The 15,481-nt window shown below is 43.5% G+C and overlaps 1 protein-coding gene across 6 annotated transcripts in view; it reads right to left on the reverse strand.

The window, feature by feature from the left end:
* Positions 1-2,609: 2,609 nt before the first annotated feature.
* Positions 2,610-15,481, reverse strand: part of ATP2A2 (ATPase sarcoplasmic/endoplasmic reticulum Ca2+ transporting 2) — a 59,021-nt gene continuing 46,149 nt past the window's right edge. For 3 of the 6 annotated variants that reach the window (XM_081539993.1, XM_081539992.1, XM_081539991.1), the window contains 9 exons: positions 13,594-13,716; positions 13,279-13,497; positions 12,248-12,583; positions 10,965-11,185; positions 10,337-10,539; positions 8,453-8,538; positions 8,033-8,166; positions 7,353-7,470; positions 6,173-7,268 (listed from right to left, as the gene is read on the reverse strand). In XM_081539993.1, the coding sequence (XP_081396119.1) occupies positions 6,999-7,268; positions 7,353-7,470; positions 8,033-8,166; positions 8,453-8,538; positions 10,337-10,539; positions 10,965-11,185; positions 12,248-12,583; positions 13,279-13,497; positions 13,594-13,716 (1,710 nt within the window). In that variant the 3' untranslated portion in view covers positions 6,173-6,998. Of the gene's footprint in view, positions 3,424-6,172; positions 7,269-7,352; positions 7,471-8,032; positions 8,167-8,452; positions 8,539-10,336; positions 10,540-10,964; positions 11,186-12,247; positions 12,584-13,278; positions 13,498-13,593; positions 13,717-15,481 lie in introns of those variants that run through there. The other 3 variants (XM_081539997.1, XM_081539995.1, XM_081539994.1) reach the window with 2 other exon arrangements.

The following is a 15,481-nucleotide window of genomic DNA, read 5'->3' on the forward strand; positions in this document are numbered from 1 at the left end:
TTACTCAGCCATAAGAATGAAATTTTGCCATTTGCAACGACATGGGATGGATCTGCACTTAAATATTTCATTGGGCAAACAATGTATATTGGATATCATTCCTTGCTGACTCACAGATCTAACCCTGGGTTTTCTGAAGGCTGTGTAATATTCCATAGTTAACAGCTAACTTGTTTATTGATGGGCATGCAGGTTAGTTCCAATCTTTTGCTAACAACAGCGCAGCAGGATTGTGTCTGTGAACATGTGGGAGGATTTTGCCAAAGTGGGTCGAACCTGCATCTCTTATGTCTCCTGCATTGGCAGGCAGGTTCTTTACCACTACCACTACCACCACCTGGGAAGCCCTTAAAAATGTCATAGATATTGTCAAACTGCCCTCTGGATGTTGGACCAATTTATATTTTTACCATCAGCATGAGCTGCTTCCTAATGCCAGCTGCAGAAGAGAGATCATCAAAGTTTGATCTTTGCTAATCATATGTGAGGGACTTCCCTGGTGGCTCAGTGGGAAAGAATCCTCCTGCCAGTGCAGGAGGTGTGGGTTGATCCCTAAGTCAGGAAGAGCCCCTGGAGAAGGACATGGCAACCCACTCCAGGATTCTTGCCTGGAAAATCCCATGGACAGAGAAGCCTGGCAGGCTGTAGTCCATGGGGTCACAGAGTCAGACATGACTTACTGACTCAACAGTTAACTCCAGAGAGGTATATTCTACCCCCAAGTTTACATTTTTATGTGATCAGTTTATCGCTCATCTGGGATTTTGTGTTATGCTTAAGAGTCTTTTCATTTCCATGTTTTCTGGTGTTTTTTTCTTCTTCTTGGTACTTTTATATTAAAAAAAAAAAAAAAAACAACTCGGACTTGCTGACAGGCATAATGAACCCCTACGTATATAACACCCAAGCATTAGTTAAATGAAACTGCTCTCCCTCTTGGAACCACTGAGTCCTCACTTCCTGTCCCTGTGGCTGATGTCTGTGAACTTGTAAGTGATCTGTTTGCTTCCAGTCCACAAAGGTGAGCAGCTTGCACTGAGTGAACCCACCACCTGGCTGTTTAGCTTTCTGTGCGCTGGACTTGATCATCAGGGAAGCTAGTGCACATGCGTTAGCATGAAGAATTTGATATAGCTATGGCCTCACCTGCTGATTCAGTGGTTAAGGCTGTGCTTCCAATGCAGGGGACATAGGTTTGATCCCTGGTTGGGAAACTAAGATCCTGCATGCTTGGCAGTGTGGCCAATAAAAAATGACTGACATGGTTTTTGTTTTGTGTATCTTAATATACACTGTACTTGATATTAGCTCTTGATGCCTGGTTTATTCAGTTTCATTGATGCAGAGTGATTTCCTCAAGTATAGTTACTCTTTTTCCTATTGTTGGTCATTAGGTTGTTTCCAGTGCTTTTAGAAACATCCTAGTATGGCTCTTCCAGCACTTGTGAGGAATTGTCTAAGGTAAGGACCTGCCAGGTTATATGTTAACAGCATCTGTAAATTTACCAGATGATGACATCCAATTGCTCTGCAATATAAGGATGGCCCAGTCTCCCCATCCTTGGTATTAGAGGACCCCCCGTTTTTTTTTTGGTCAGTCGATGGGCATGAAATGGTATCTGATTGTGAATTTATATAAGTTCTTTTGTTTATATCACTTGGGCATTTGTCTTTGGGGGTGTAACTTAATTTTTCAAGTCTTTTGATCCATTTGATTGAGCATTAAGGGAGACATGGTCTTTTTTTACCCCAGAATAAACACTGACAAAATGGATAGCCCAGCTTTCACATACTAAGCTAAAAATGCCCTTTCTCAGATAATGCATTTAATGATTATAGCTTTATTGCTGAGGTTTGGTACTGCTTCCTTGCTATTCTTACATGTTCTAATCATTTTTATTTGTCAGTCTAATATCATTAATGCATGACTTGTGTACATTCATACATTCCTAAAAGTGAGGGGTTCTCATTGATCCAGGATGACCACTGCTCCCTTTTGTTTACCCCTACCCCTAGGCATTTTCCCTTCTCTTGTCTGACTGTAGTGACTCTCCAGAACAGCACTAAGTTGTGGGCAATAAACAGTAGATGGTGAGTGTGATTCTGGAAGTCAGCACTTCTGGGACATCAAAATAGATGTAAAGTCAAATATTTCCCCCCACTCCCCCACAAAATCTTTTTCCCCCATATATGTAGAGTTGATTTCAGTTATTTAAAAAATGAGTATAGCTGAGTTACTTAGTTCTTTTCTATCTCTAGTGGGACTGTACAGAATTTTAATGTTGATATAGTAGTATTACAAGCATCTCTCCATCACTATAGTTCCCAAGCTGCTGACAGCTTTTAAATCATGTTAAGTGTCTCTAAAAACCCCACTGATTGACACACATACTTTTCCTCATACTTGAGACAGTGGAACCAGGGCAGGAATGTTTTATAGCTCTCATGTCACACAAGCAGACCCTCTACCACTCTGCAGAGACTCAACAGGAACTTCCTGTCCCTTTTATCTACCCAAGGGCACAACTGCTCAGGGTGCCAGGGCTGGAGGTGCTCAGTGCACATCACCCACCCGCGCCTCCCAGAACAGTCAACACCACACTGTAAACTTATCGTAGAATAGATTTATTTACCTGAAACCATGTCTGTGCAATGCTTGTTACCAGCACAGAAATAAACTGATCTCTATTTACAGTCTAAAGTCAAACATGCGTTGTGATAAACTGACGTTTAGCATTTTATTGATATAAATGCATCACAATATTTGTATTGCACCAACATCTGTCTACTGCTTCTGATTTCATTAAATAAGTTACATTTAATACAGTGCAAAATAGCTGTTTGCACACTCAGGAAAATAACTGAAGTTATGAACTGGAAGCCTACATTTTTAACCATTCAACACCTGTAGTGTTTTCAATAAATTTATAAATAAGCAAACTGTACAGAGCCAATTAAAAAGTAGCATGTTTCAATGACACCATAGAGAAATCTGGCTACTTACAACTGAAGGCATGCATTACAATTGAATATTGTACATTTATCTAAGCTATGATATTTTGCAGAGAGAAATACGGAGACTTGGCTGATGGCTTCTAAGTTCTTGGGTAAGGTTTCAGAACCTCATTCTTCTTGCAGCAAAGAAACCAGACTTCTCTGGAGAGGCTTTCTGATTCATTAAGTTAAATTGTACATTTGTTACATTTGTTATTACTTTGATTCAAAAGCTAAAACCCCACTGGTAATACACGTTTCCTCCACATAACACACAACAAGTTGGGGACTTTTTTTCTAGTTTTCTTTTTCCCCCAACATCAATCATGCAGAGGGCTGGTAGATGTGTTGCTAAAAAACGCACATGCACGCAACTGAACACCCTTAAATTTCTGCAAAATGGTTTAGGAAGCGATTACTCCAGTATTGCTGAAAAGGAAAGAGAGAGGAAATCAGCTTTATGAAATATGGGGAGGAAATGTTAGAATAACTAATTTAAGACTGGGATTAATAGTGACAGATGAAAAGGAATGTTCAGTTTGATCTTTTTAGATTTCTGACCAGCATTTCTGATAAACTTACAGGCCCCTCCTGTCATTTGGCTACAGAGTATCCCACCAGGCAGACACTTAATCGCTTCAGGTTTAATACAAGTTGAGAAAGTCCTTGGTTAGCAGTGCAGGGGGTGAGGAAGGCCAAGCAGAGTGAGCAGTATGGTAATCAGCACCAAGCCTCTAGCTCCCATCCCTCCCTTCCCTCGGGACCAGCCTCTGGGCTGCAGGCCCAGCCAGGCCCAGTCAGGCCCAGTCCTAGAAGGGGAACTGCTTATCACTGTTCCCTTTCAACAAAAAAGGTTGTAGATTACCCTCAATTGTTAACTGCGGGGTGGTGGTTTTTGAATGTGCTGTATGCACACTGCAAACACAGCAGGCCTGGCAGACACTGGGCTAAGGCTTGTGGTCTCAGATAGTCCTGAGGTCTGCCCACCACATGGACATTCAGGGGTCTCAGCCCCAGTCTGAGGTAAGTGGAAGCAGCCACTTGTGAAGGAAGGTGGCAGTTGCCCTGCTTGTGTCTGAGCTCGTGCAGCTCTTCCTACCCGGCGTGCCACCTGCTCTATGTAGATGCAGAATGACTTGCTGTCATGGCACCCCATTTAGGGAACATGTAAGAGTGCCATCTCCTGGGCAAAAGGAAAGAGGTCAGTCTGGGTATGGGATGGCAAAAAACAACACTGAGGGGATGGGCCTTCAGCCCACTTGCTGACAAGAAAGAACCTGGAGCAAGTTTCAGGCAAGAGCTGCCTGTGAGTCCATATGCAGTGAGGATGAGGCTGACCGTGCCTTCCTTGCAGGTACCTGGTGAGGATAGCTGGACTCCTCCTGCTTCCCGCAAGTCAGGGGCCAGGGATGTGCCCACAGCAGCATTAACTACCGAGGAAGTGCCAGTGCAAACATGGTTTTTGGTGGCAAAGCCTGAAGCAGAGCAGCTAAGGGGCTCTGTAGCACCGGGTCTCCCCAACTCCAAGCCGTCTGGGTTGAGGGAAGTGGGTGCCCAAACCACCTGTGGGCTGGACAGGCCTGAAGTTGAGAAACCACAGGGCAACAGCCACCCATACCATTCAATTTCTTTTGTAAAGGCCAATAAATCAAGGAACTGAGTCAAGAAAAGTTGACCATTGAATAGCACCCCACCCAACAAGCTCAGACATCCTGGTTTGGTTTGCAGCCAAGACACACTCCTTGCATTTGATGTGCTCAACTTGTTTCTTTCTGCAATTCATAATGCTAAAGTTGGCAAAATGTACCTCCTATATACTCTGCCAAGCAAACCAGCTTCCCTTTCCTCTGAGGCCTCAGGGAGCCAGACCAGGACTCTGTGTTAAGAATCTGTCTTCATTTGCCCTTTCTACCCCCGAACACGGAAACCTCTTAAACTTGGCAGCACTGTGTTCTGCTTGATATCTATTAACTTTCCTCGTATTCTCAGCATTTACATGTTATCCAGCTGGCTCTGTATCCGGGACTTCAGGCACCCACGAGAACACTGGGGGCTTCACGTGGAGGGAGCTACCAGCATGAATATGTATTGCCTGGGCCCTTCACCTTGGCTAATGCTTGGCTATGGCCCAGTAACTGCTTTAACGTATCCTGGAGAGAAAAGATAAGTCTTAGCTACAAAGGATATGACCCAGAAGGTGGAAAAAGATGGCCTACTTAAAAATGAACCAGGGAATTCCCCAGTGACCCAGTGGTTAGGACTCTGCTCTCACTGCTGGAGCCCTAGTTCAATTTCAGGAACTAAGATCCTGCAAGCCATGTGGTGTGGCCAGGTTGGGACTACAAAATGATTCAAGAGTTTACTGGTTCAGTAACTTGCTTTCACTTGCTTTTTGCTAGCAAGATTCTGGGACCAGTCCTTGCCGCTAACAAAGATCAAAGAAACTGAAAAAAGTTTTTCTGTGAATCCACATCTCGGCATTTGTGAAGGTACCTGTCAGTCTAACCAAAGCAGAACTACTGTCTTCCCCCAGGTCCTGCCTGTGCCACTGTCCAAGGCAGTGGGTGGGGTCTAGAGCAGCTACTCCAGCCCACAGGTGCCGAGTATTGTGTACCTGCTCCTCTCAGGGTGCCTGACACAAGGGGCTTACTCATCAGTGTCTTTATACAGCCAGCTCACTTAGTGGCAGTCACCTTTAGGCTAAAGCATCCAAATTCCAGGGAATACTCACGTTAGTTGATGGATGTTGGAAGGCATTGGAGGAAAACACCACAGTTAGGACTGTTAATGACTTATACACTCTTGGTAAGACTGATCTTGAACATGCGCAAACATTTATCATAGTAACAATGGTGGTGGTTAGTGCCACATTCAAATAAAAATAGTTCTATACAATATGTTCATTTGGTCATGTGCTATTTACAGATTTTACAAAACACACACACACACACACACACGCGCGCGCCCTTATGTCCTCTACACCAGGCTAAAATAGGCCAGCAGAAACTTGCATAAAAATGTATCACAGATGACAATTGTGCCTATACACCAAAAATAATATTCCTACAACGACCTATGCAGCAGAACAGGATCCTTCTTCCCCTCAAGCACAGTAAATAATTCTGAGCTAAGAACCTAAGAGAACTAAGCCATTTAATAGTTAAAAACAAGACAGTTATTTTTCTCTGTCCATTTAAAATGTTTTATTTTTCTTTTTAAACTAGATTGTGAAGTGCCACTGAAATAGGCAATGTTGGCAAAACAATGTCTGTTACAATAAAATACATTAGACATTTAAATAAATAACCTTAAAAACTATGTGAGGGGACATGAACCCAGTTGATTGAATCTGGAACAATGTTTTCTGCACAAGCGAGAACAAGCATACCTCTTGTTAAGACTGATGTAAACAGAACCATCAAAACCCTACAGGAGAAGCAGCCGAGCGGGGTGGGGGTGGAGGTGAACACAGGGCTGAGGGGTGAAGAGGGTGGCAAACCAAAAAATACTGACTGAGGTAGCAGTACTCTGCTCAGTGCAGAAAAATTGGCTTATGAATAAAAATTAGACTGTGATCTCAGATTAAATCCAGATGATCATGCAAAAGACACAATACATGCTATTTAGTTTTAGAAAAAAACCACACACATTCATTTCCTAAAATCTGCTGCCAATTAATTTGCTGACAATGTCTGCTGGCTCAACTATTTTTTTTATACAAGGATGAGTATTAAACAGAACACTGTACATGCTTTTTTTCATCTACAAAAAAATATTTGCATAAAATAGTGTTAGTTCTCTGTACATGTCAATGGACACTTTAATTATGTGTATAAAAAAGGAAAATCTTGCCCCACTGGAGTCAGAAAAAGCAAAACAAAATCTAGAATATGAAACTTCCTTCACCAGCCAATATGTTCATGTGAAAATTCAGCAGAAATAGACAGTTGCTTTAAACAATAAAAAAAATTAAGTTAAACATCTTCTTTATGCAAAACTGTCAGTCAAGACCAGAACATATCACTAAAGTTAGTGTCTGTGCTATAGACCCAGATCACCAGGGGCATTATGAGCAGCACAAAGGGCCAGGAGATCCCATCGGTGCATGCTGAAAACGAGCAGGGTTTGGTGGCAGGCTGCACACACTCTTTACCAGGTTCTAGGTAGTTGCGGGCCACAAACTTGAGGGTCTCGTCCATTAGAATCACAGGCAAGGAGATTTTCAGCACCATTAGCCACTGGGTCAAATTCAGCGGTGTGATCTGGAAAATAAGCTGAAACACAAAGAAACCTCATCAAGCTCCCCAACTTGCTGGACAGGCAGACAGGCACCAGCCCGGGCTCCCCACACTACTTACTGGCAAGGGTTCCACGTAGAGGATTAGGAAGTGGAGTGACATCGACAAGCAGATGGAACCCACGAGCCAAATATTCTCCCAAGGGGGCATCCTCAGCAAGGACTGGTTTTCAGACAAGCTGCGGAACAAGGAGAGGCAGGTGAAACATGCCCGCCAAAGGGCGAAGGCATGTGCCCTCACTGACAGAGTCTGTTCGGAACCACACTTCAATAAGGCGACGGCTGCCTTGGCATTGCCCACTGACCTAATTGTATTAAGTTTCTACGGTGGCAAAGTTAAGGAATAACGTTCAGATGTAGGACAGACTTCAACTTAAATAGGTTTCAGCAGAGTGATCCTATTTCAGTGGGTTCAAAGCTGCTCTCAAATGCCCTTGACACTTAGGCTATTTTGAAATTTCCATTTTTGTCACTGGCATAATTAGTTGATACTCTTTGTCTTGATGCTAAAGGGCAACAGCTCCTTCCCTGTGGGCACTGAAGTCCCTATTTTTGGCCTCTGCTGTCTCTTAAGGAACATGTGGCTAAGCACTCCCACTGCTTCCTGGAGGCGATGATGACTTAAGCTCTTAAAACCGGTGCTGCTTGTTCTTCCTTTTGGGGAGGGCAGAGCTTTCCTGTGACTCTCAATCAACCATGACACACACACAACCCCCCAGCACGTTAAGAAGACTCACGGACCTGTTGAGGGCGTTGCACATCTCTATAGTTACTAGAACAGAGAGCGCCATTGTCATTGGATATGGGGATTCAAATACCGCACAATCTACGCCTTCAAAGTCCGGGTTGTCCTCTTTACACTGTAGGAAATGACTCTGCAACAAAAGCCCAACACCATGTTCCCAATCAGCCAAAGACATTTCCAAGGTCCAGACACAAATTCCACACTAAGCCCAAAACATAGTCCCACACAGGATCTCACCCCATTTCCCAGAGAAGCCCTGGTCTTTCAGAACAGTCTTAAGATGCAACTGCTTATTGTTCAATTCTTAAAGAGTATTTGATAGACATCCAAACCACAGAAAGCTCAAGGACACCCTTGTATGTGAAGGCTTACAATGCATCTGCATCTAAGGTACAGAAAGAAAGGTGGCTACGTACCAGCTGGTAGAAGGACACTCTTGGACCACCCTCGGCAGCAATGAACCACCAGGCGGCAGCACCCACTGTGGCAGCGCCAACGTAACCTGGGAACAGATATCATGACACTTAACATACATGGGGTTTACAGCCTGCAGCATCTCTGCAGGTACTGCTTCATGGGCCAACCCCCGGGACGGAGGTCAGAGACGTGATGTCACTGAGCCTGTGCCACCACCAGCACCTGCTAACTCGCATCAGCTAAAGCAGTTAGAGGGTCTCTACAATGAGGGGATGTCTGTGGTACAGAAGAACCAGGCAGCTTCTCCTTTGAGAATCTGTGAGGAAAAGAACCTACTAGAACTACTAGAACTGGGAGGACCTTTAGACCAGTCGTGCCCTCTCTAACCAGCAGCCAGTATGTTAAGGCTGCAGGTACCTGTCCTCCATGTGATGCCACGCTGTGCTAGAGCACCAGATCGCCCCTCCATGACTGCTTGGCAAACTTAGGTTTCCAGTTACACTCTAGTTAGTGTCTTTGCTCCATCAAAGGCCTGGCAGAACCTTCATATGCAAAGGCCATTAGAGCAGTTAGTGCAGAACGCTAAGCACACGACAGTGCTCAAAGCCAGTTCTGGGACTATTCCCCCCACCAATTACTTCTGAATTCAAATTACAAAGACACAACAAAGGGTAGTAGAGAACACAGGGACTTGAGAATAAGAGACTATCCCAGTGCAGTAGTAGCCACTCAAGGTCCAAGCACGCACACCCTCGAGCCCAGCAATCGCAATGAAACAGTGGGCAGGTGGTGCACTGACATAAAACTACCCAACAAAGAGGGAGAAAAATGAAAAGACAAGGCTCAGCATACGGGTGCTTACAGCACGCCATCACTTGCGAAAATAAATATGTAAGATAGATCTATTTGCTGGGAAGACACATGAGAAACTGTGCTGCAGGGGTACTGGCTGGCTGAGAGTCCTCCTATTTTATGCCATGTGCTGAGTGTTAAGTCACGTCAATTTACTGAAAGAGTCTCCTACGGGACCCTGTGGGTGTGTAGTCACTCAGTCGTGTCTGACTCTTTGCGACCCTGACTCTAGCCTGCCAGGTTCCTTTGTCCATGGGATTCTCCACACAAGAATACTGCATTGGGTTGCCATGCCCTTTTCCAGGGGATCTTCCCAACCTGGGAATCAAACTTGCATCTCCTGTGTCTCCTGCATTGCAGGTGGATTCTTTACCCACTGAGCCATCAGGGAAGCCCTATGGGACCCTAGGGAGGTCATTTAACCTCTCTGGACCTCACTTTCCTTACCTACGAAATGAGAGAGAGAAGCAGCATCCTGGGTCAGGATGAGGTAGACAGTGACAACACATGTAGAAGAGCCAACACTGCTGGTAAATGCACAGAACCCTGCTCTCACTTAGGGAAAGGGAATCTTGGTGATGTAAGGCCTGAGTTGTCCCTGTATTTCCTTTGCCCATGGGTTAAATCTGAGAACCTAATTCACAAAGGCCAAAGGAAGAACAAAAGCGCTACAACGAGGGACTAACCTTACTGTAAACTGGATACACAGCTCATTAACCTTAAAGAGGACAGCTGCCATATTTTGCTACCCTAATATGGGGATAGAAAAAAAAATGTGCTTTTAAAGGATGAATTTATGAAATGTTTGGACTCATAAACGTTTTGTTTAAAAATCAATAATATAGTGGCTAAGGCTCCATGCTCCCAGTGCAGGGGGCCAGGATTCAATCCCTCGTCAGGGAACTAGTTCCCACATGCTGCAAGAGTTTGTATGACCAAACTAAAGATCCTATATGCTGCAACTAAGACCCAGTGCAGCCAAATAAATAGTATTTTTTAAAAAAATCAATAATAAAAAAAACCATACTCACAACCAATAGCCAGGTAACGGAAAAAGAGCCACCCACTGATCAGTGGTTCCTTTGGGTTCCGGGGTGGTTTGTTCATAATGTCCAGATCAGGAGGGTTGAACCCCAGTGCAGTGGCAGGCAGGCCATCTGTCACCAGATTGACCCAGAGCAGCTGGACAGGAATTAAAGCCTCAGGAAATCCAAGGGCTGCTGTTAGGAAAATACTGTGTCCACCCAAGGAAAGAAGAGAAAGACCCCAAATTATTTTTGGCTACTATTTAACACTGACATCCCCTCCTCTTCCATAAAAATCGGTGGACAGCAACAATTACTTGAAATAACTTTTCCCCTGAGTAATCACAGAACATTTATTATACCCAAATTCCAAATTAAATTAACTTTTAGAAGGCCAAGAATTTTACGTTGTATTATACAGTTAATTTAAACCCCTTTCTATGTTCAAGCGTGTCCTCTGCACACTGGGACAGTCGTAGGCAGCCCTCGTGGGGGCCAGAAGAAGCACCTTTACCTCCACAAGGGCCTCTTCCTCCTCCACCTGCCGCCCACCCCTCCCACTGCACCAAGAGCGAAGCTGCTGCCACATGAACCACCAGCCAAGGGAAACGCACAGTCTGTCACAGGGACTCACCAGACAACCTCCCCGACGTTGGATGAGATGAGGTAGCGGATGAACTGCTTCATGTTGTTGTATATGGCCCGTCCTTCCTCCACGGCAGCCACAATGGTGGAGAAGTTGTCATCAGCCAGGACCATCTCAGAGGCTGTTTTAGCTACCGCGGTGCCAGAGCCCATAGCAATGCCGATCTCAGATTTCTTCAGAGCAGGAGCATCATTTACACCGTCTCCAGTCTGAAATGCCAAGAAACCCACCACTGATTTGCACACCTGTTACCTAACACACACACTGCCAACAACCACTCGGCCATCCTGAAGCCAGGGAATGAATGGAGCTGTTGGGCCTCTGGGCAACTGAGTTTTCTGGGAGAGTTTTCATTTTTGTAAGTTGGTGTCACAGAACACATTTTAACCTGGGAAATGTGAAACTGCCAAACGAACTTACAGGTGACACTTCAGAGGAAGTAGAACAAAGAGGACTTCAAACAATGTGTATTACTTATTTTACCAAACAAAACACAACACAACCTACATGGCAGTCAAGACAAAATACTTGTATCCATATGGATAAATCTCAAATAGAGCAAACGCAGACTTCAAAAATAAACTATAATATGCCATTTACATGGCAAAAAAATGCCATTTTCAGCCAAAAAAGGGCAAAAATACCTAAATATTGTCTATAGATACAAAACTATCATTCCTGTGTATGTTTTCTATACTTTTACTAAACACCCAGTACTGAATTCAGAATGGTGCTTTCCTCTGAGAGAAAGAAGGGAAGGGGAGGAAAGAGGAAGACAACTTGAAACAGCTGGTTTTCAGCAACAAAATTGTTTTAAAAACTGTAACGTTTCATAGACAAGCAGCAAAAGCCAGCATGACACAATGTTAACACTGTGGTGAAAAATCAGATGCAAGGAAGACTATGGGAAATGCTTCAACAGGTTGTTCTCAGAGAACGCATCACCAGTACCATATCTCCTTTCAGGTGAGGTTTTCCAAATGTGTGACAGAGTACGGAGTAGCTATGTCCTGAATCAGCTTTTAGCAACGTGAGATAAAAACACATACATTTTAACCATGACAAATACTTCACCTGTGGCTGATTCAGGCTTCTAGGTCTCAAACTCCCCCAGAATCTTGCATGCCAATAGAATCCTTGAGAAACAGCCCCAGATCATGACAAAAAAAGAATTACCGAATATGGGAGCTGTTAGTAAAAATTTCATGATCAGAATTAGAATCTGCTGTGTTTGTGCAGTCTGTTACCTGTACATGTCTAAAGACACTCACCATAGCTGTAATCTCATCAAATGACTGAAGAAATTCTACAATTTTAGACTTGTGGGAAGGTTCAACTCGAGCAAAACAGCGAGCATTCAAGCAGGCTTCTCTCTGGGCTGAAGGACTGAGCTCATCAAACTCGCGGCCTGTGAAGGCCTTTGCTGTCACGTCCTCGTCCTGCCTAAAGATGCCAATGCGGCGGCAGATGGCCACAGCAGTGCCCTTGTTGTCACCCGTGATCATGATGACTCGGATGCCTGCCTGCCGGCACAGCTTCACAGAAGAGGCCACTTCAATTCTCGGAGGGTCCAGCATGCCCACACAGCCAACGAAAGTCAGATTCGTCTATAGTGAAAGAATCGCCTTATGTCAAGACAGGAAATTCTGTTTTTTCCCCCTAGTGTGGAGAGCAAAGGTTTCTGCATTTTCTTATGGCAGAATTCACACCACTGATGTTAATATAAATCCAATGAAGAACAGTATTAACTCTAATAAATCAGAAGCAAAAATATCACTACATTCTTGTTACCAAATAATTCTTGAGCTTTCATTAATAATATTCTTAAATAAGGAAAAAATATACTGAGGAATAGGAACATATTGACAGCCGCCAATCAGTAACCCATAGTAATCAGATTTGAACTTGAAACTTCCTTGTTCATGGCTTCAGGAAGCCACATACCTGACAGGAAAGAATTCCAAGAGCAGAAGTAGGCAGAATCTTTCCACTTGAACAATTTGGGTCAGTAATATTTTGAAACTGTCCCCAATTTTCAAATTATCTTAATTTACATGAGAGCAGCAAAATAGATTTTTAGCCTTGATTGTACTTTGAAAGTAATAGGCCTGTATTAAACTGTTAACTGTGTATGTTTGAAGCAGCAACTTAAATTATAAAGATGATACATTTGGCCTGCAGGAAAACAAATAACCACAGCCCTTTCTCAGCAAAAGCAAGACTCATCTGACCTTTTACTGAAGGAGTGCTACCTAAACACAATGAATGTGCAGGGTGTGGGTGAAGCTTTTCATTAGCTAACCTCATATTTAATAAAGTTGGCAGAGTCCTCAAGGTTCATGTCTTCTCTCCTCAGTGGGTTGTCGTGAGTGGCCAGAGCCAGGCATCGCAGTGTGTCACTGCCACTGCCCCATTCCCGAATGACAGACATGATCTTCTGTTTGACTCCAGGAGTCATGGGCATTTTAGTACTTCCAACTCGAATGTGGGTACACCTGTCAATGACACCTTCAGGAGCACCCTGGAAATGTTAGATTTAGAACAACAATTTTAATTATTGGCTCACTCGGGATTCTAATCCTGGTAAGAACGTTTAACTGCGATCTACTGTACTTGCCTTCACAAACATTTTGCTCATTGATGTCCGACTTGGTTTGTTTGGTGTACAATAAACTGACATTGATTTTCTATCGCGTGAAAACTCTAGAGTAAATTCCTTTTTCATCAATTGTTTAATGACCTATAAAGAGAGCATATATGGAATATTATTGGATAGCAATTTCTATAAACTTTTGACTTTTAACAGTTAAACATTCACTAAATACCTATCATGTGACAGACACTGGAGATTTAGCAATAGACAATAAACAGACAAGTTCCCACCCTCATGAAACTTACCCTCTAGTCTGGGAAAGACATACTAGAATGTGAAAGTAGATTATAAGTGCCATGGAGAAAAAATTAAAAAATAAGCAAGGAAGAGAAAATTATGTATGTCTAGGTCACAATTTTACATACAGTACTGAGAAGGCAATATTTGAGTAAAAACATGAAGGATGTGTGAGTGTGAGCAGAGACAACATTATGCAGACTGACGTGACCGAGCAGTTCAAGGAGCCTCCACGGCAACACGGCTGGAAGCGAATTTGCAAAAAAGGTGAGAGGTTAATGGCAGGGGTTGCAGAAGCAGGTTGTAGCATCCTGAAAGTCACTGTAAGGCATATGGCTTTTTTAACAAGTGAAACAGGAACACAATGGAGAGTTTCAAGCTCTGGCAGTTATGCTAAGAATTAACCGAAGGAAGGGCAAGGAACACCACATCACTTCAATATTTTAAAATACTTCAGACAGCTAGTGGCTATATTAGATGTCAGCACAGTAACAGTATTTAAAGTCGTAAGAAAAGAGTTCAAGGGAGTAACTGTAGACAGAAAAGCCGAGGCCTGGGCCCTGGAGCCTCTTGGAAGATACAGCCAAAGCCATGGGGTTGGGGGGAGAACAAGTAAAGGACTCTTTTAGGGAGGGAGAGACTGAGAGGATAAACTGACAGCTCAGGTAAAACAAAAACTGAGAATTAACCTTTAGATTCAGATTCCGTTGGTTTATCTATATATACAGCCATTTTACCATAAAATCAACATACATTATTTATCCTTTCCAATTTTTTGTTGGCTTTCTTTTTCTTACCTTATTACATGAACTAGGGCTGCCAGTACTACAATGAATAGAAATGTTGAGAGTAAATTCTCTTGCCCGTTAGGAATGTTAACTTTGTGTAATTACACCATCAACCAGAAGATGCCTTAGTTTTTATCATAAACTGAAATTAATCAGATGCCTTTTCTGAATTAAATGATCTTATGATATTCTGCCTTTATTCAATTATGTGGTGAATTACATGGATTTTCCCCTCATTCAGACAAACATTTAATAATAACTCTAAAAATCCCAAAGAACCTCAGCATCCAACAGAGGCAATTATGAGTGGAATGAAGCCATCCTCTCAGCCACAGCAATAAAAGGACAATCACTAAATTCAACATTATCTGACTGATACATTTGCAGAGGTAGCGCAGCCTTAACCACTGGACCACCAGGGAATTCCCATGTATTTAGTTTCCATTAAGCATTTGTACCAATGGCTCTGGGAAGACTGCAAGAATGTGCAGTGACTCTTTGAGTGAGGTGTGACCTTGGCACCAGACACTTCAGTCTGTCTGACTCTTTGTGACCCTGTGTACTGTCTGTCCATGGGATTCTCCAGGCAGGAACACTGGAGTGGGTTGCCATGCCCTCCTCCAGGGGGTCTTCCCAACCCATGAATGCAACCTGCATCTTTTACGTCTCCTGCACTGGCAGGTGGGTTCTTTACCACTAGTGCCACCTAGATACATCCTGGGTGGAGAGAACAAAGCCACTGCTTCCAGGACCAGGGCTGTGAAATGCAACAGTCCTATTCAAAGGGGCCACTCGGCCTTAAAAAGCTGATCCTGCTCTATTGCTGC

This window comes from Giraffa tippelskirchi, chromosome 11 (genome assembly GCF_054371585.1).
Source record: "Giraffa tippelskirchi isolate mGirTip1 chromosome 11, T2T-mGirTip1v1.2.pri, whole genome shotgun sequence".
Lineage (NCBI taxonomy): Eukaryota > Metazoa > Chordata > Mammalia > Artiodactyla > Giraffidae > Giraffa > Giraffa tippelskirchi.